This window comes from Mauremys mutica, chromosome 2, assembly GCF_020497125.1.
Source record: "Mauremys mutica isolate MM-2020 ecotype Southern chromosome 2, ASM2049712v1, whole genome shotgun sequence".
Classification (NCBI taxonomy): Eukaryota; Metazoa; Chordata; order Testudines; family Geoemydidae; genus Mauremys; species Mauremys mutica.
In genome coordinates, this window is record NC_059073.1 from 17,749,724 (window position 1) to 17,769,287 (window position 19,564).

General features: G+C 42.2%; 1 protein-coding gene and 1 long non-coding RNA gene across 3 annotated transcripts in view; one reads left to right on the plus strand and one right to left on the minus strand.

Annotated features, from left to right (window-relative positions):
* ZFAT (zinc finger and AT-hook domain containing) overlaps nt 1-19,564 on the plus strand; it is a 159,218-nt gene that overhangs the window by 134,610 nt on the left and 5,044 nt on the right. For both annotated transcript variants that reach the window (XM_045005851.1, XM_045005853.1), the window contains exon 15: nt 688-818. In XM_045005851.1, coding sequence (XP_044861786.1) covers nt 688-818 — 131 coding nt within the window. The remainder of the gene's footprint in view (nt 1-687; nt 819-19,564) is intronic.
* The window catches only part of LOC123364074, a 44,515-nt gene continuing 28,312 nt past the window's right edge, over nt 3,362-19,564 (minus strand). Inside the window, exons 2-3 of the long non-coding RNA XR_006576989.1 lie at nt 6,379-6,450; nt 3,362-3,636 (exon numbers count right to left, since the gene is read on the minus strand). This is a non-coding gene — a long non-coding RNA (uncharacterized LOC123364074). The remainder of the gene's footprint in view (nt 3,637-6,378; nt 6,451-19,564) is intronic.

Consider the following 19,564-nt stretch of genomic DNA (forward strand, 5'->3'; position numbering starts at 1 on the left):
AATTTTTCACTGACTAGCTATGGCCATGTTTTGTCCCCTTCATGCTGCTGTAGGGTCATAATCTCAGTTCTGTATTTTCTGTAAACTGACTATTTCTCCGGCAGAGCCACACACACTGAAAAAATGTGGCAAAAACAGCTATACAAATAGAATAGTCAGGCATGATCTTTCTAAAGAGAATTCATTTTCCCCTTCAGCACATTACTGACAAGGGTGGTTGTTCTGGGTTGAGAGGAACTGCAGATTGTCAAACAGATGGTAATGGTAGACAAACAGTATACTAAATAGCTGTCCTGATTATTATAACTTTAGAGTCCAGATTCTGTTAATGCTGAACCCTTAGCAAATACTCATTCAGAGTCATAAAGCTTTGCAGCTTTGTAGTTTACAGTTACTGCTGTAAGCTCTACCTATTGATTGTTTAATCAATACGTTCTTTTAGATCACTTTTAGATATGGATAAAAATGAACTATGCAAATACCCATCCTGTTCCTGAGGACACTTATTTTGTGAATACTTTCTCCCATGGATCCACAGTTAAAATGTCATGTTATTGAGCTGTTGTTATATATAGCAAGAGTTCTACATGTGGGGGTGGAGGCCAGAGAGAGAAGAGCATTTTGATTCATGGAGTCTTAGAGCTGTCTTGGCTATAATTGTCTTGTGCCCATTATCTTTCTGATAAGGTGAAAGACTTGATTCCACTGCTGTAAACATCCTTCAGCAAATCATTGAGTTGGGGTCAGAGACCCATGATGCTGCTGCTGTTGCATCTGTAGTTACCATGGCACCTGGCACTGTTACAGTGGTAAAGCAGGTAAGAGCTCTTCTGTTTCTTAGAAAATATACACTTTATTATTTTTTTTTCATAAAATATGTATTTATTTCACAAAGGAACTTCTATCTCTCTAAATGAAAGTTCTGTGAAGGCCAACTTTCAAATAAGAATTAAAGGATTGACTCCTTCAGTATAATTCCATATTCTGCCGTAGGCAGGTGGAATTTTTTACTTGTGTGCATAAAGGTTGGATATTTGTGCATAATAGTTGTTTGATTACTTTCTCTATGTGTTAGCATCCAGCTTTTTTTCAACATAAGATGTCAAAAAATTTACTTTCAGGCTTTTTAGAACAGTAGTTTATTAGTAAATTTATTCAGCATGTCTTTATTTTGCATTAAGCTAAGGTAGCATTAGCTCTTAAACAGCAATTTTTTTCCTGAAAAATGGCTGTAAAAGGAGCATATTTTGTATTCCCCCATGTAGTCAGCTCTACTGATATTTGTGATAAAAATAAGGTTTTGTTTTTTATTTGATTGATTGATTGACTACTTTTCAGACTCTTAATGCTACAGAACCAACACCACTCAGGGTTTGTCTTCACTGAACAGTTAACTCAAGTTGTAGCTCAGGCGTTACCCCTAACTCGAGTCCTGTCCACACACAGAACCGCTTAACTTGAATGTGGTGGTAACTCAAGATGACTGGCCCCTCAGGGCCCTCACCAGGTGTTAACACAATCACTGTGCAGTAATCCAATCATTCTTTTTATCTGGAGTATTATTTCACAGTATGGCTGCTTTCTGCTGAGCTGAGCTGAGCTAACTCAACAAGAGTTAACTTGAGTATAGATAATTCGAATTTACGCTGTAGTGAAGACATAGTCACAGAGAAATGAGCTGGATTCTGATCTTCCGTGTGCATCATTAACATAATTTTTTACCAAGTTCCAATCAGATATAACTGTGCAATCCCCTGAAGAAAACAGGGTTGCATAGGTGTCACTAAGGGCATATTTGGCCTGAAAAAATTGGTTGTTGGTGATAAATGGGAGGAAAAGAAGCCAAGCATGACTTTCAGAGCCCATGTGGAATTAGCAACGTAACTATGGTCATTTTCCTTTTTTCATGTGTTTTGTCTGGTGGTGTGGAAGTCTAGAATTCAGGTGCATGTAATGTGCTACTACAGCTTCTTTATATGTATAACAGGGCACCAAAAATGTAATATACTTTACATTGCTGTCCACTTGTGCTTTTTCCAAATGGCTTCTTGATGTAGTTTCATTAACCTCATGCCACTTCTTTTTCTTTCCATTAGAGGCATGGCAGCCCTCAGATGAGGACTAAACTTAATTTGGACTCAGTTCCCCTTGCCGCAAGCTCTTAATGACTGATACTGTTGTTGAAGTCAAACTAGTTGATTAGGTGACAGCAGAATTCCCTTTCTGGACTAATACACTGTGCAGGGTTGTCATTAGTTTGAGAGGTAACGGCAGAAGCAAGGAGACAAAAACTAATTACCAGCCAAGTTTAGAATGCTGCTTGGTGTTTTAAAGAGCTTCATTTTTTATTTTTTTTTTACGGGTAGATGTAATCAAATCCACACTCTGCCAACATGCATTTGTTACTTGTTCTCAGCAACTGCACATAAGTTCTTACTGTTAAAGTCTTTAATGACGTACAGCTACGATATTTGAGGGGCTTTCTGTTGCCCTACTTCTCATTTCAAAGACTTCAAATTAAAATTTGGGATTCTTTAAGAAGAGCTTATTAGATGGCCAAAAAGCCATGATTCTGCATTCAAGAAAGAGGACAACTTGGGCTAAAAACCTGCCCTGGTTTAATGGAGAAGTGAAGGCAATGATTAGAAATAAACAAATTATATATAACAAATAGAAGAAGAGAGAAAATAGATAGTCATTGCTATAAATTAGTCAGAAGTTACGAAGAGTAGAAAATTGATAAAGTAATTTAAGACAAGGAAAATCTATAGCTGACAGGGCTAAGGACAACGAGGAGTTTTTTAAAGTATATTGGAAACAAAAGAAATCCTAGCAATAGTATAGGCCTGCTACTAGAGGAAGATGGTAAAATTATTAATGTTGCAAAAAAGACATTAGTGTTCTGTAAATATTTCTGTTCTGTACTTGGGGAAAAGCTGAATGGTGTGTTCGAATCACTTAAGGATAATGGACTACTTACCAGTCCATTAGTAACTAAGGAGGATGTTAAACAAAATCTACTAGTGATAGTGATATATATTTTTAAAGCAGAAGGTCCAGATAACTTGCACCCAACAGTCCTGAAAGAGTTGGTCCTAAAAGAAATCTCTGGCCTGATTATATTAATTTTTAATAAATCTTGGAATATTGAGAAAATTCCAGAACAATAGAAGATTGATAATGTTGTGCCAATGTTCAGATTGGCAAATGGGACGACTTGGGTAATTACAGGCCAGAGACTGACACAGGGTCTTGGTGGCTGCTATCTTGGTCTGTTGCATGGAGTGGTCCTTGAGGAACCAGACATCCAAATATGAAAAGAGACCATGATGTCCCACTGACATAGGTGGGCTGCCGTTGCTGAGTGGACCTTCCTTAAGATCCTCAGGGCCATGGAGAGCCCAAAGGGAAGGATACATTATTGGTAATGATCCGAGTCTATGACAAAATGCAGAATGCATTTGTGGGAGGGATAAATAGTCACATGAAAGTAGGTGTCTTGAAGGTCAAATGCGATGAACCAGTCCCCTGGATCCTGGGATAGGATTATGGTAGCTAGCGTCACCATCCTGAAGTGCTACGATAGGATGTAGGTGTTCAGGTTCCTGAGGTCTAATGTCAGCTTTCAGCCACCACCTGTTTTGGGAATCAGGGAATATAAATAAGGCGGGAAGTAGCTGGAAACAATAGACACCCACAGTTGCTGCATCTCAAGCCCGCAGGTGGGTGAGAAGGAACTAGAGCAGTGGTGGGTCTGCACCACTTTGTATGCCTCACTTGGGAGCATGAGACTCTGCTTTGTGCAGGTGCAGACCCTGCTATTTATAATCTCCGATCAAGGGTGCATGGGCGCACACACACCCTGTGGTGGAGCTCCCATAGGGACATATATTCAAAGGAGGAGGAGAAGTTGTTTACCTGTACAGTAATTTGTGTTCTTTGAGATGTTTTGTCTCCATGGGTGCTCCACCTCCCATTGTCCTTCCCCTCTGCTGTGGAATCTTCTGTGTTTCGTGGCCAAAAAAGTACTGGAGCTGTGGCGGGTCTGCAACTCCTTATCTGCCCTCAAGTTGGGAGCACGATGCACTGCTATGTACAGGCACAAACCCACAAACATTGCTGTTTACAATCTTCGGTCGAGAGTGTACTGACACTCAGTTAAGCACCCATAGGGACAAAACATCTTGAAGAACTCAAGTTATTGCACAGTTCAGCAATGTCTCTAAGGCCTGGTCTACACTGGGGGGGGGGTCGAACTAAGGTACGCAAGTTCAGCTACGCGAATAGCGTAGCTGAACTCGAAATACCTTAGTTCGAAGTACTTACCTGTCCTCACGGTGCGGGATCGAAGTCCGCGGCTCCCCCGTCGACTCCGCCACCGCCGTTCGTGGTGGTGGAGTTCCGGAGTCGACGGGAGCGCGTTCGGAGTTCGATATATCGCGTCTAGATGAGACGCGATATATCGAACTCCGAGAAGTCGATCGCTACCTGCCGACCCGGGCGGGTAGTATGGACGTACCCCTAGCTAATCTAGTAATCTTAACTCAGTTTGGCATAGGAGCACTAAACTCCTCCTCACAGGTGCCACGCCACTCCCAGCACACTGACCTCAAATCTTGGTTCCCCAGAGTCCCCCACATCCCTATTCACCTTCTCCTGTTTCCCCAAAGCCCTATGCAATCTCTCATGCCTTCCAGGGTTAGTCTACACAGCAATGTAAGACTAGGTTTAGTGGAACTTGAGTCAGCTGACCTCTGTCAGGGAACCCTGGGCTTGAGAGTCTACCTTGCATTTTAACCCTAGGTTAAGGATTTTCTGATCCATGCTCGAATTTAGTGCTCTGGCCTCCACACTGCAGTGCACAGACATGAGTCACAGTAACCCTATCCTGGAGTGCCTAGCGCCGCCCTCCTCCCCCCAAAAAAGTGTTGACTCTCTAGCCCTAAGAATGTGTTGCGCTGTGGGAAAACTCTACTGCCCACTCTGTTTCCTAACTGGGAGAGTGTTATTGATGGGACTCAGGTGCCCATAAGGAGCTCATGAGTACATACACCACATAATTAGCTCCTCTGGTGGCTGGCTCAGTAGAATAACTGCAGTTTGAAAAGGCTTTATACTGAACTACCACCTAATCTGAGAATTGGGCTCTCCATCTCTAAGCTGAGTCACATTGGCAGGAAAATGCCCATGTGCTTCTGTCCTGAGGATAATTAGGACATCAATCTCCAGGGCTGTCAAACTATTAAAATGAAATTTTGCAATTCTTAATTTTTAAAATGGGACGTTCAATGAAACTGTTTTTGTTTGGTTGGCTTTTTATTTACAAAAGCAGCAAAGAATCCTGTGGCACCTTATAGACTAACAGACGTTTTGCAGCATGAGCTTTCGTGGGTGAATACCCACTTCGTCGGATGCAAGTGGGTATTCACCCATGAAAGCTCATGCTGCAAGACGTCTGTTAGTCTATAAGGTGCCACAGGATTCTTTGCTGCTTTTACAGATCCAGACTAACACGGCTACCCCTCTGATACTTTTTATTTATGTTTGTCTGTTTGTTTTGAAATTTGACATAAAATGTAGGTTTCAGAGAAAAACACACACATACACCAGCTTGGCTGCTGCTGGCTGCAGTGCATCCTCAGGCCTTGGGGAGCAGTGTGCTCCAGCATCCCCTGGGGAGCTCTTATCCCTGACCTTGCTGCACCCCAGGAGGCAGAGGTATGGGACCCTCAGGAGGCTGTGGGGAAATTTGGGGGTTGGCTCCCACTCATTGCCCTCACAGTACACGCTGCTCAGGCACCCCTGCACATGAGCTCCAGGGAGGGCAGGGGAGGCCCAGGAGCCAGGGGACCAAGCAGCTGCCCTGCAGGGATGGGGAGCGGCAGGGCTCCCGGCTCAGCATGGCTGAGGGAAGGATGACCCCCAACATCCTGGCAGCTGGGAGCTGCCTCCCGCCTGTCAGCTTTGCTCCCTGCTCCATGCAAGCTCTGCAGAGCAGCAAGGAGAAGCAGGAGCTGCTGCTGCCATGAGAGGAGCAGGAAGAGGGAGCGTGCTCGGCCAGGCAGTAACGGCGCTTTGGGCCGCTGCGCTGGCTCCCTGCAGCACTGCTCCTCTGCCACTGGGAACTGTAAGATACATCCGGAGGACTTTTGGGATCTGAGTCAAGCTGGGGCCGTGTGCACACAGGAAAGAAATCAGGCTTGGACCCTAGGTCCCTGATTAACACAGCCCTCCAGCCGTGCAGGGTCCTAGTACCTTAGGACCAACCCTAGGTGAGCACAATTGGTGCGTTGACACAAAGGGAGGTAGGCTTGAGCCAGGCCTCACAGTGCTCTGTAAACACAGCACACTCATTCTGCCTCCTGCTCCTCTACATACCAGCTCATCTCTCCTTCCCCATTCTTCCTAGCTTGGCTCCACAAAGCACAGCTGATGACTCAGGATGGCAGCCTGAGGAGATAGAAGTAGCTATAGGATCTAAGAAGTTCCTTTGGCTAATCTTGCCCAAACTCAGTTATTTATCTTGAATACAAGCACTGATTCTTAATGTTTAATTTTTACATTTTCAAATTATCCAAGATGTTATCAGCGTGAGTATGTGTGTGAAGTTCAGCGTTTGTGGGGAATGTGGTTGTTTAGCCAGGGGAACCCAAAGAAGTGCAATGGAAATGGCAACATTTCAAAAAGAACACAAGAATGGCCACACTGGGTCAGACCAAAGGTCCATCTAGCCCAGTATCCTGTCTTCTGACAGTGGCCAATGCCAGGTGCCCCAGAGGAAACGAACAGAACAGGTAAACACCAAGTGATACATCCCGTCGTCCATTCCCAGCTTCTGGGAAAGAGGCTAGGGACACCATCCCTGCCCATCCTGGACAATAACCATTGATGGACCTATCCTCCATGAACTTATCTAGTTCTTCTTTGAACCCTGTCATAGTCTTGGCCTTCACAACATCCTCTGGCTCATTTTAAAAGGATCACTTCAAAAATGTTTCCTCTGCACAAGTTAGTAAATATTTTACTAAAAAATTAGGTAGATATTTATTTGGCTCATGAAGAGTTACTCTGCCAAATTTGGAGACTACATTCAATCTTTAAAGTGAAAAACAGGGATTTCAGTCCTGCTTTAAGTGCAAATTACAAAACAACTATAACAATGCAGTCACTGCCAACATCCCCATAATCTGTATCTCTATATATAAAATAGGAATGAAGTGGCTAAGAATTATCTGGGGGGTGAGGGAACCCAGATCCTCTGTGGTAACACCTAGTGGCAAGCATGGGGTAAGGATAGGGAAACCCCGGCCCACCCTACTCCACCGGGTTCTGACCCAGGGCCCTGGGAAACCGGTAACCTCCTTATTAAGGATTCAAGTGTTGGTTCCCAATGCATTCCCTGGGTCACTTCCTACCCTTGAGCCCACTTCGGAGCTGTCCTCCACAGGCAGCAGCTTGGCGTTTCTGTCTATCCCAGTAGCTGGTGGACTTTCCATAGCATAGTCCGGGATACCGCCCTTGGCAGTCTGGAGAGCTGACAGTTCTTCAGCAGGAGTCTGTGGCACACATCCATCCTCTTCCTCAGCCAGTCACAACTGAGCTGATGAGTTTCCTTTTATCTGGTCCCTCCACAGGGAACATGGGCAGCAGGGACAAGGGGGCAGGGCCTCTTGGGTCCAAAGTGATTGGTTTACCCCCATTTGACCAGTGCAGGGTTGAGAGACCCCATCACAAACAATATTAATTAAAATTATTTTGTTTTAAGTAATGGGACCTTTTTTTCAGTGAAAGAGCGAGAAGGAGAATTAACATATTCCTGAAATGCTGCCAATAAGAAACTGCAACTGTAAACCACAAAACTTTAAAAAAAAATATTATTTCAATTACTCTTTTTCCCTCCAAATCAATTTTTTTCTCATCATCTTAAACACAAACATCTTGTGCCTTGGACACTCCTACTTTCTTGCTATCTTAGTAGAGAAAGGCAGTTTGTATTAGAAAGGAATTCACTCTTTCACTTTTCAACCTACAGCCCCTTGCCACTGAGTTTACAATCTTAAACAGCTTGACGTAAATCAGTTATTTTCCCTTCCCTTTTACACTTCAGTGTGATCTCTCGTTCTTCTTTTCTGCTAGCCCTGATGCCAAATTAGTATAAGCGCTGATCCTGTATCAAATCCTAGAATCCTTTTGCTCCTCCTTTCCTGCATCTTTTTCAATATTTCCATTGTCCAACAAACATAAAAAAACAATTGTGTCCTGAATTGAGGTCGCATAAAGGCAGAATTGGCCCAGGAAGAAAAATGGACCTGAAACTGAGTCATGGTAAATTACCTCATTCTATCCTTGGAAAGTACAAATACCAGTTTTTAAAGCAGCATTTCTGTGCATTCTTCTGTAACAGGTTTATTCATTCTGATGTAATTTGTGTTGTAGATTCACAATCTTTTCCTAGACCTACTGTGAAGCCTACTTTTTTTGTCAACCAGTTCAACTACCTGCTTGTCCACAAGCATACTCTTTATTCCCTGTGTTCATGCTGATAATCTTTTACCAAATTCTGTATAGTCAATGTAGTCATATTATCTGGCCTCTTGTTTGTCTTCCCACCAGAGGATTGCTTTTAAGATTATAATCCAGTCCATTTTTCTTGATCTTTTAAAAACTTTAAACAGCATTAACATGACTCTGCTAAGTCATCTGCTACTTGCCTTACCATGGACAACAGAAAAGCCTTGGACAGCAATTTTTTTTTATAGCTGGCTTGAGCCTGACGCTTTGTCAACTTTTAATTACTCTGAATTCCTAACTCTTCTCCCTGTTGTGATTTTAAGACATGGCCATATTTCACTTTCCCACTGAAAATTTTATTTCACTTTCTATCCCATGACTTTGAGTTTCTCATGTGGATTGTTGGACAAAAAAATCACTCAGGGTATCAGCAGTATATCAGCATCATCTGTCACTAAGTTCCCAGCTTGGTCCTTTAATGGCCTGACTGAGTCCTTGCATAGAAGTTTGGTTCTTCTTTTTCTAAAACAACATTTATTTCAGCTACTTCTATTTCTCGTATTATTTTTATGTAATTTTTTCCTTAGAAACCCACTTGTCTTTTCTTTTTCATGCACGCTGAAGGTGTGCTGTCAGCCTTTTCCCCGAATACTTGTTAGTCCTTCAAAGTTGTTTTCATATTTCTATATTTGCATTATGAACTTTCTTCTAAGCCTTAAGTGCTTAGAACACATGGAGCTTTTAAAAATAACGAACTCTTGCTGCAATTTTCCCCACACATTGTTACATAATAGAATAATCTCTTTCCACTGTCCTCCCTGAGTCGTCTTCTCCCAGTACATTGTTCCTTCCAGCTTTTATCCAGGAACTAACTCAGTCTTTCATACTTGACCCCTGGACATTTTTTGCCCTTGTTCCTCAAACCATGATGTTTTAGTTTCAATCCTAATGATTCAGTGTTCAGTACTTGCAAAATCCTACATTATGAGCTCAATCCTACTCCTCTTGAAGGGAATGGAATGTTTGCCATTGACTTGAGTGGGAGCAGTCTTATCTTAGCATTTTGAGTCCTGACAATGTATTACTAGATATCAAATCTAATCATCCTTTTTGGATTGTGTAGTCATTTCTTAATACATTTCTTAATTCTCATGAGGTGGAAAAGAACATACCCTTTTACACTGCCCTGTTTCCATAAAGCTGTGATGTGTAGTCTGATAGAATGTATTTTACAAGGTGGAGGTATACTATGATGTAGCCGAGAGCAGGACCAGATTAAGAGGTCAGGTTTCAGAATGGAGATAGAGGTGCCCCTCAGGCATCTATACTGGGACCAGTGCTATTCCTAAATGATCTTGAAAAAGAGGTAAACAGCGAGGTGGCAAAATTTGCAGACAATACAAAATTTGCCAAGATAGATAAGTCCAAAGCTGACAGCGAAGAGTTGCAAAAGGATCTCACAAAACTGGGTGACTTGGCAACAAAATGTCAGATGAAATTCAATGTTGATAAATGCAAAGAAATACATATTGGAAAACATAATCCGAACTTTATATACAACATGATGGGATCTAAATTAGCTATTACCACTCAAGAAAGAGATCTTGGAGTCAGTATGGATAGTTCTCTGAAAACAGCCACTCGGTGTGCATCATCATCATCGTCATCATGTTCCCATTATGCCTCTGGTGTTTAGGGCAGCGACAAAGCTCCTCCACCTCCTCTGTTTCTTGCAAGTTTTTCAATGGTTCCCCAGCTGTGCCCCAGGTTTTTCAGTTCAGCTTCCACAGCTCTTCGCCATGTTGTTTTCGGGTGGCCTCATTTTTGCTTGAAAACAACATGCAACGTGCAGCAGCAGTAAAAAAGCTAACAGTCTGTTAGGATCCGTTAGGAAAGGGATAGGTAATAAATATCATAATGCCACTATATAAATCCATGGTACGCCAACACCTTGAATACTACGTGGAGTTTTAGTTACCTTATCTCAAAAAAGAGATGTTAGAACTGGAAAAGGTACAGAGAAGGGCAATAACATTTATTAAGGGTCTGGAACAGCTTCTGTATGAGTAGAGATTAAAAAGACTGGAACTTTACAGCTTGGAAAAGAGAGGACTAAGAGAGGATACAGTAGAGGTCTATAAAATCGTGACTAGTGTGGAGAAAGTGAATAAGGAAGTGTTATTTATCCCTTCACATAACACAGGAACCAGGGGTCACCCCGTGAAATTAATAGGCAGCAGGTTTAAAACGAACAAAAGGAAGTACTTTTTCACACAACACATAGTCAACCTGTGGAACTCCTTGCCAGAGGATGTTGTGAAGGCCAAAACTATAATGGGGGTCAAAAAAGAATTAGATAAGTTCATGGAGGATTAGCCAAGATGGTCAGGGATGCAATCCCATGATGTGGGTGTCTGATTGCCAGATGCTGGGAGTGGATGACGGGAAGGGTCACTTGATTTCCTGTTCTGTTCATTCCCTCTGAAGCACCTGGCATTGGCCACTATTGGAAGAGATGATACTAGGCTAGATGGACCATGGGTCTGACCCAGTATAGCTGTTCTTAAGGGATAGGCTGTCTAGCCCCACATGTGTCTCCTGGAGTCACATGACCGGATCAGAATCTCAGCTTTCCTTTAGAAAGTTATATTTGCAACCCTCATGGATGCAAAGAAAATGTGACCCAAGTGTAACCAATTCCAGCCTAAATCGGCATACGGCCTGAAATTGTAGGGCCAAAAGATGTGAACTGGTCCCATTCATCTTAACTCCGAAAGCTGCTGCTGCCCCAAGAAAGCTCAGTCCATGACAGGGTGAGGCTATGACATAGGTGTAAAGCACTGAAGGGCCTGTGTGGGTTGTGCCTACAGCCCTGAATTGCCTTAGTTCAGCCCTTGCTGAGAGCTAGTGTAGAAAATGTTATCAGGCTTAGGAGTATATTGATATCTACACTGGGAAAAACTGATTGCTTGACAGCTATGAAAATGTACAGCTGCTACTAGGAAATATGCATCAAATGCCTGAGAAGAAATGAAGATGTCAGTCTGGAGCATTACCAGTATGGTCTGAAATTGACAAGACTCTATGCTGCAGGTCTGACAGCATTGGGGGAACAGAAGTTCAGTCTTGTCAGTTTCAAGCCACTTCAGCACTAATGCTCCCATTAGAATCTTATCCAGGAGAAGATCTGATGAGGAGCTTTCTTTGTGGCACAGCACTTGAGTTGTTCTGGATCTGTTAAAGGGAGGGTAGAGAGACAGTAGTGAAGCAGAGAAACAGATTGAAGAAAGAGGGAGACTTAGAACTAAAGAGTGATTGGGAAATAAACTAATAAAGGGTTAGAGAGACTAAGTAGTTAATAAAGGATTGTAGAAATAGACAGAAACAATGTGTGGGGTGGGAGGGAGAAGCACAATTCAGTGAGAACAGAGGCTGTGACAAAAATGTGGGGCAGGATGGACAGAAAATAAAGAATGGAGAACACACTCCCCTACTGATCCACTGCAATTAAAAACTGTTTATTTTTTCAAGGAATATTATTCAAGTAAATCGACATTTTCTAAAGCCAAGAAAAGCAAATTCCATATCTTTTAAAGAGTTGATTTGACTCAATTTTTTTAACTGAAAGTCTTAAGAGTTTGAAAGGTGTAAAGAAAGACCCAAGCCTTAACCCCCGGTAGTAGTGGCTTTACTTAATTTTCACTTTTGCTGGCTCACGGTGTATCTGTGTGACAGGTGTACACAGGAGTATAAGTACACACTATTCATGAAGTAGGATTAATGCATACACCATACTAGCCCAGGAAAATGTAAATCCTAATAAAATGTACATTTAAAAAAATCCATACTAGTTTGATGTGGTCACAGTAGCATAGCACCTCAGGGTTTTTTGTTGTTGTTTGTTTGTTTTTGTTTTTTTTAATATGCATTTCATTACGATTAAAATAGGAATGAATCAGTTCTTTCCTCAATTGCTTAAATGACTTTCTTTGCTTAAATTGCTATTGGTAAAATTAGTACCTGCAGGAGGTATTTATTGCCCATGTAAATATTGACATACATTTTCTAAAACACCTATCATTTTTAGTAAGTGAACTGTTATTTTGGACACATTTCTGAGGGAAAATAGCTGAGTCTACTGCACAGAACTGGAGAAAAATATAATGGTGGTGCAAAATTATGCTAGCTTAGTATCTGAAAATTTTTTCACCAGAATACCAAATGACAACTTTGTTTTCTGTGTCTTGCAAATTCTTTCCTTTAAATAATGTTAAAACTTTACCAAATAAAGCTACCTTTTTGTCTCTGCATGTCTTTAGATTTTTTTACCCCCCTGTTGTTATCCTCACCCAGCTATGTTTAAGGTAAGTATGCATAAAATGTAGGGCTGGAAGGGGCCTCGAGCTCTGCAAGTCCACCTCCCTTTGATGAGGCAGGACCAAGTAAACCTAAACCATCCCTGAGAGGTGTTTGTCCAAGCTTTTCTTAAAAGAGCTCTGGTGATGGGGATTTTACAACCTCCCTTGGAAGCCTATTTCAGAGCTTAACTACCATTATAGTTAGAAAGCTTTTCCTAATATCTAAGATTAAATCTCCCTTGCTGCAGATTAAACCCATTACTTCTTGTCCTACCTTCAGCTGACATGGAAAACAATTGATCACCATTATCTTTATAACAGCCGATAACATATTTGAAGAATGTTATCAGTCTATTTTCAAAACTAAACATCCTCATTTTTTAACCTGTTCTAATAGGACACATTTTTTTAAACATTTTATCATTTGTGTTGCTGTCCTTGGGATTCTCTCCAGTTTGTCCACATCTTTCTTTAAAAATGGCACACAGAACTGGACTCGGTACTCCAGCTGAGGCCTCACCAGTGCTGAGTGCAGCGGGACAGTTACCTCCTCTGTCTTACCTATGATACTCCTTTTAATACACCCAGAATTATATTAGTCATGTGATCCAAAATTAGCCCCCAGTCCCTTTCACCAGTACTACCACATAGCCAGCTATTACCCATTTTGTAGTTGTGTGTTTGATATTTACTTCACAAGTGAAGTACTCTGCACTTGTCTTTATTGAAATCCATCTTGTTGATTTCAGACCAGTTCTCTAATTTGTCAAGGTAATTTTCAATTTTAATCATGTCCTCCAAAGTTCTTGCAACCTGTCCCACCTTGATGTCATCCACAAATTTTATAAGCGTACTCCCCACTCCATTATCCAAGTCATTAATGAAAATTAATCAGCTTTTCTCTATAAGATCATAGGTATATTTACCTATAGTCTGTTTTAGCTCCTTTCATAAGTTCTGGTTTCCACATACTATAGAGGAGATTTACAAAGCATCCACCTTAAAAGTCCAGGCACTTCTATATATTATAGGGTCACTGTTAGTTCCTTGGCTAACAAAGCTTTCAGATTAAGTGTTCTAGGGCATAAATTCAGTAATCTTGTGAGGTTTATGTTTGTTTGTTTGTTTTTTTAAAGGGAAAAAAGGCCAAGTAGTATGTATTCTTTTTTCAAGACGTTTCCCTATGGGCACTCCATATCAGGATGTGCACACCCCTGTGCAATCTTGATTGGTGTCAGAAGACCAGGTCATAGGCGGTCTGCCTAGTGGCCAGAGTCCAAATGCTAGAGCCAAAGGTCAAGACAGAATTAGACACATTCATGGAAGATAGATCCATCAATGGTTATTAGCTAAGATGTCAGGGACACAACCCCTATCCTCCAGTTGTCCCATAATCTCCAACTTCCAGAGGCAGGGACTGGACGACAAAGGATGGATCACTCGAAATTGCTCTGTTCTGCTCATTCCTTCTGAAACAAATGGCACTGGCCACTGTCAGAAGACAACGTACTGAGCTAGATGGACCATTGGTCTGACCCAGTATGGCCGTTCTTATTTTCATATGCAGATTTTCTTATCTGTACAGATTTGTGTATAAACAGCCTCAAAACAACTTCCAGCTTGTGTCCAAATTCAAATCATTCTCTCTGCATCAGTTTTTAAGCCAGTAGCCTATTCAGACTCCTATCCCCATGTCAAGTTTCAGCTCAGGATATTTTAGTATTTTAGTATTCACATAATACAGATGGATTCTCTTGTTCAGCTTTTCAATTTACTTTTATTGAAATACTGATTCATTCCTGGGTCTGAAATATGGTAAACATACTGTAATGTCCCAGGAACAGTTGCCCTACTGGTCTCATTTATCCCCTTCTTTTCTATATGATTTTTATTTATTTAAGATTATTCACCCACACACACACACACACAGAGTTTCATCAGTTCCAGTGTTAATCAGGACATTGACTCTGCCTCCATTCAAAGTTTGATATTAACTCTCCTATATGTGAAAGTTGTTTGTAGTGTTGCTGTAGCCACATTGGTCCCATCGCATCAGGGAACAGGCCACCCAAAATACCCTGAGAAAATCTGCTTTAGTACAGTACACCCCTAGTTGTCACCTAGCACCCCACACTGGAACCTGTATGGATTATAAACAGTTACAACCCATACCTGATGGGAACCACATCCTGAAAGAAATCTTTCCCGAACCTCCTCTTCAGTCCTTCAAACAACCACCCAACCTCACAAAGCTCATCATCAGAAGCAAGCTCCCCACAGACTAGGACCCACCAAATCACAGGGGCACCAGACCCTGCCATGACAACAAATGCAAAACCTGCAGACATATCTCTCCTGCTGCAATGATCAACCCCTTTCCCCCCGCCACAACACACCTTTCAAGATCCATGGGTCCTACATACGCCTCGTGCAACATTCTTTGGGGGACCCACAGGGCTCTGCGTTTGGTCCCCCTCTCTTCTCACTTTACACCTTATCTCTGGTACTCTCAACTGCAAACACAAATTCACAAATACCATCTCTATGTTAACAACTCACAGATCTACCTCTGTACTCCAGACCTGCCTCCTTCTGTCCAGGCTAACTCATTATTTTTCTTTAAATTTTTCCTTAAAACTGTACTTTCCTTTGATGCCTACAAAAATGTTGACAGTGGTTTAGGCTGCTGGTATGGTGATATCACTGTCTGTCATCCTGACCAGTATTGTCTTGTTGTTTCCTCATACTTCCTCCCTCAGTCAGTCTGCATCAATCTGTAGGCTCTTGTCTTATACTTGTAAGCTCTCTGGGGCAGATACTGTCGTTCTGTTCTCTGTTTGTGCAGCATGGAGCACAATAGAGTTCTGGTGTCTGACTGGGGTTCCTTGATGCTATTGTAATACAAATAATAAATAATAACAGGAGAAAGTTGCTCCATTGTCTATGCTCTTCTTCTTCCTCCCACCCCAAACCCACTGGCTAGATTAATCTCCTTACTATCTCTGAACTTTAGAGTGGAACTAAATCTAAATTGGACAAAATGCTTAGCTGTTTTGTAACTTAGCATGGCAAACACTTGATTTTTAGTGTAAATGTATCCCCTTACCGTATCATTAGCTAAGCACTATACATGCTACAGTATTTCCATAGGGTTGGCTTGTCCTACAAGTTGGATTTTTTAACAAGCATAAGAAAATATTGGCTTTTCAATCATTTCCCCTTTTATTTTGTTTCCCTCCGTCCTCTCATTTCCTAGCCACTTCAGGCTCCAGGAAAGTCCTGCTGGGGCAACAGCAGCCTGTTTCAAAGTGCCAGAAGTACTAATGCAAAGCAAAGATTATGCATCAGTTTGAAGAAAACCGCAGCATAGAATTTTATACTGTAACTTGTCTTCAAAAATAGGCACCTGATGGTATTAGTATGGCCATCATGTCTAAAACTACTGCACATTAAGGGTCTATGCTTCAAAGAATCACCTGCAGCACAGAGGCTCAGAGCCCTGGTCAGTTGACTTGGGTTCATGGGGCTCAGGCAGCAAGGTTAAAAATAGCAGCATAGATGTTCCTGCTCAGGCTGGAACCAGGGCTGTGAAACATGGCGAGGGTTGAGGGTCTCAGAGCCCAGGTTCCAGCCTGAGCAGGAATGTCTACACTGGTGTTTTTAGCAGTCAGTTGGCTTGGGCTCTGGGACTTGGCGCCGTGGGTTTTTCTTTGCAGTGTAGACATACCCTTAATCTCATCTACACACTTCGGGCTTAATTCAACCCTGGCACCAGCATAAGTGAGAGTGCATTATTCCCAATGGTGGAAAGCCCACCAAGAGAGGAGTTGTAGGAAACCTCTGCTCTGAAGCATGGAGCAGGCAGGCAGTCCCTCATAAGTGGGCAGAGCTAGCTGTGGAAGGATTTTGGCCAGGGCTTCTACATTCCCCAAGTATCCTCTGCCAGCAAGGTTCCTGTGGATCCCTGGCCACATATATCAAAACTGGTCTTACCTGGTGCAATCCCTAGGGATGATGGCAATGCAAACAGCACCTGACCTCAGAAGGGAATCTACCTGTGGATGCAGCAGCCCCTGCTGGCACACAAGGTGTGTAAGCTGCATTCTCTCTGCACCATGACGGGTTAATCCAAGCACCTAATTTCAAAGGAAACTTCTTTTTACATGTCCATGGTATTTAAACGTGAAGCTGGCTCTTCCCCTCCTCCCATCATTGTCAGGGTTCTAGGGGATTCTCCCTCCCGCTTTAAAATCACAAAATTAAAAAAGTAAATGTTGCACCTCATCTTTTTTCTCAAAAGATTAGATTGTGTTTCAGTTATGCCTTACTTATTATTATTATTTTATGTTATTAATCAGGTTCACGTGATCAAACCCTAGAGTTGGTTTTATTCATCTTTTTCAATATGTATTCTGTTTAAGATTTTGTTTTTAATTCAAATTATTTTGCTTGACCCATTTTAAAAGTGCATGGAACAAAACAAGGAAATTGTATGCCAGGAAGCAACCACGGACTGGCCACTCTTATTATTCTGGCGCCATTTGCAGTTCAAGGATGGATATATATTCTTTTCTTTTACTTGTTTGTAGTTTCTTGTATTTTTTTTTATTGTGGTGTCTTGAGACTTATTTAAGTGACTATGTGCATAATATTTTGTCTATTTCACCCAGTGTTAGGTCTGGAATTAATTAGTTCAGTCTGCTTAAACATGCTCCTCTCCCTTAAATTGAGGGGTTCTGATTGAAAGCCCCCCGAAATCCAGGGCCGGCTCCAGACCCCAGCGCGCCAAGCGCGCACTTGGGGCGGCATTTTGCCGGCAGGGCAGCAGGCGGCTCCGGCGGACCTTCCGCAGTCATGCCTGCGGGAGGTCCACCGGAGCCGCGGGACCAGCAGACCTCCCGCAGGCATGACTGCGGAGGGTTCGCTGGTCCCACGGCTCTGGTGGACCTCCCGCAGGCATGTCTGCGGAAGGTCCGCCGGAGCCGCCTGCCGCCCTCCCAACGCACCCTCCGCAGGCACGTCTGCAAGAGGTCCCCCGGAGCCGCGGGACCGGCAGCACACCCCCTGCGGCATGCTGCCCTGCTTGGGGCGGCCAAATTCCTAGAGCCGCCCCTGCCAAAATCAATAGAAAGACTCTCATTGACCACTGTAGGCTTTGGATCAGGTCTTTAGATGTTGAGCAAGTCCTGCTGACTTCAGTGGAAGCTTTTGGATGTTCATTACTTCTTCAGGTCAGGCCCTCTCATCAGAAGGAGACAATGTTACTGTTTGGTTGTTAGCATTTTCTTTCCACCTTCTTTAGTGGTGGGGCTTTCATGTCTATTATTAAATAGTTTTTTACTCAAATTAAAGCAAAAATAGACTTTCTTGCTGTATGATTGCCTAGTGTTAGAGGCTGTTATTTCTTTAATCAACAGCTATCCATACTTGTATGTTATTTATAGGTACATACAAACAGTTTTTTAGATATTTGCACTTAGAGTCAAATCCCGGTCCTATTGAAGCCATTGGGAGTTTTGCCTTTGAGATTGGCACTTAGTCCATAAAACATATCTGTGCAGGTAGGGATAGCTCAGTGGTTTGAGCATTAGCCTGCTGTGTTCAATCCTTGAGGGGGCCACTTAGGGATCTGGGGCAAAATCAGTACTTGGTCCTGCTAGTGAAGGCAGGGGGCTGGACTCGATGACCCTTCAGGTCCCTTCCAGCTCTATGAGATGGGTATACCTCCATTAATGTATTTTATTTATTTACTGAATTGATTTAATATGCCAGCAGAGCATATCATCAAATTCCTGTTGCCATTCTTTAAGGAATGATAAAGGACTAGAGGCCTTTCAGCTGCCTCTCAAACAGAAAAGAGGTCATGGTTGGTAGCCTTGGAAAAAATGGAGATGCCAATAAAAAGAATTGAAAGTGGCATCTCCATTCGTTTTGATGGCAGCAGCCCTACTGTCTCTCCCATTTGAGGGATGTAAATTTACAATATTATACCCTGTGGAACAATCTAATAGGGACCAAGTAGAATGCCTGTAAACACTGAGTTGATTTGAAATGTAAATACCCCAAGTAACACAGCAATTTGTCAAACTAAAAGGATTACCGATAGCTGTCCCAAAGAGATACCAAAAGCGAGGAACACAAGAATAAGAACATTAAGTCATCTTTACTCTGTATGCCCAGGGCAATAAAAACACATGAATAAAGGCAGGTGGGATGGTTAATTTAACGTTCTTTATGCGCCATTTTCATTTCCAAATAATATAATTGAATACGTATTAGATTGCTGCCATTGAATTGAATGAGATTCTGTGTTCTTTTCATTTTATTTTCACGTCAACTGTGCTTTATTTATGTACACACACAAGACTATGTTAAAAATTATGTATGGGTTTTGATTTAGTATGACTAAAACAAGACGATCCAAACTTCCATTCAGATTGCATTATGCTTGCTTGCAGCTGGCATTACATTCATTGACATTCTCCTGGGCTGAGCCCATTGTTAGAAGATTGTGTGTGCTGCAATAACAAAGCACAAGTTAGAGTGAACTAGAGTCCTTTTCGAAATATTACTTGTGTCAAGCATTGCTGTTTGTGTGCAGGTTTCACAGCCAGATGTGGGATTTTAATTGCCCTGCAAATTCACCTCCCTGTCTGAATCCTCTAGTGATTAGAGGTTTCTCTGGCCTTTATATT